Source organism: Mesitornis unicolor, unplaced genomic scaffold (assembly GCF_000695765.1).
Source record: "Mesitornis unicolor isolate BGI_N332 unplaced genomic scaffold, ASM69576v1 scaffold40060, whole genome shotgun sequence".
In the NCBI taxonomy this organism is placed as follows: Eukaryota; Metazoa; Chordata; class Aves; order Mesitornithiformes; family Mesitornithidae; genus Mesitornis; species Mesitornis unicolor.
Genome location: NW_010161007.1, coordinates 6,241 through 6,626, shown reverse-complemented (window position 1 = coordinate 6,626; position 386 = coordinate 6,241). Strand labels below are relative to the sequence as shown.

At 60.4% G+C, this 386-nt stretch overlaps 1 protein-coding gene across 1 annotated transcript in view; it reads left to right on the top strand.

Moving 5' to 3' along the window:
• KLF8 (Kruppel-like factor 8) overlaps positions 1 to 386 on the top strand; it is a gene marked incomplete at its 5' end in the record, with an annotated part of 1,860 nt that overhangs the window by 1,227 nt on the left and 247 nt on the right. Inside the window, one exon of the mRNA XM_010191701.1 lies at positions 312 to 385. Within this exon, the coding sequence (XP_010190003.1) occupies positions 312 to 385 (74 nt within the window). The remainder of the gene's footprint in view (positions 1 to 311; position 386) is intronic.

Genomic DNA, 386 nt, shown 5'->3' with positions numbered 1-386 from the left:
TGGGGAGCTCTTTGGGGTTGCTGGTATCCTCTACAAAAAATGAGGCGAACCCTTTGGGGGCTCAGGGATGTCTCTGGGGATGCTGGGGGGTCCCTTTGGGCATTACATCCAAAAGCAGCTCTTGTGCTCCCACTGGCACCCATGGACCACATGGGGTCAGCACCGAGGTGGGCAAGGGTGACAACAGCGATGCCAAGGGGTTCCCCTGGCCGTGGCAGCCCCCAGCCCAAACCCCCCCCATTTTTAGGTTTCTGTAAGCGAGCTGTGTTAATTTTCGGTGGCGCTGACCCCTCCCTGGTCCCCCCACGCAGGCGAGAAGCCCTACAAATGCACCTGGGAAGGGTGCACCTGGAAGTTCGCCCGCTCGGATGAGCTGACCCGGCACT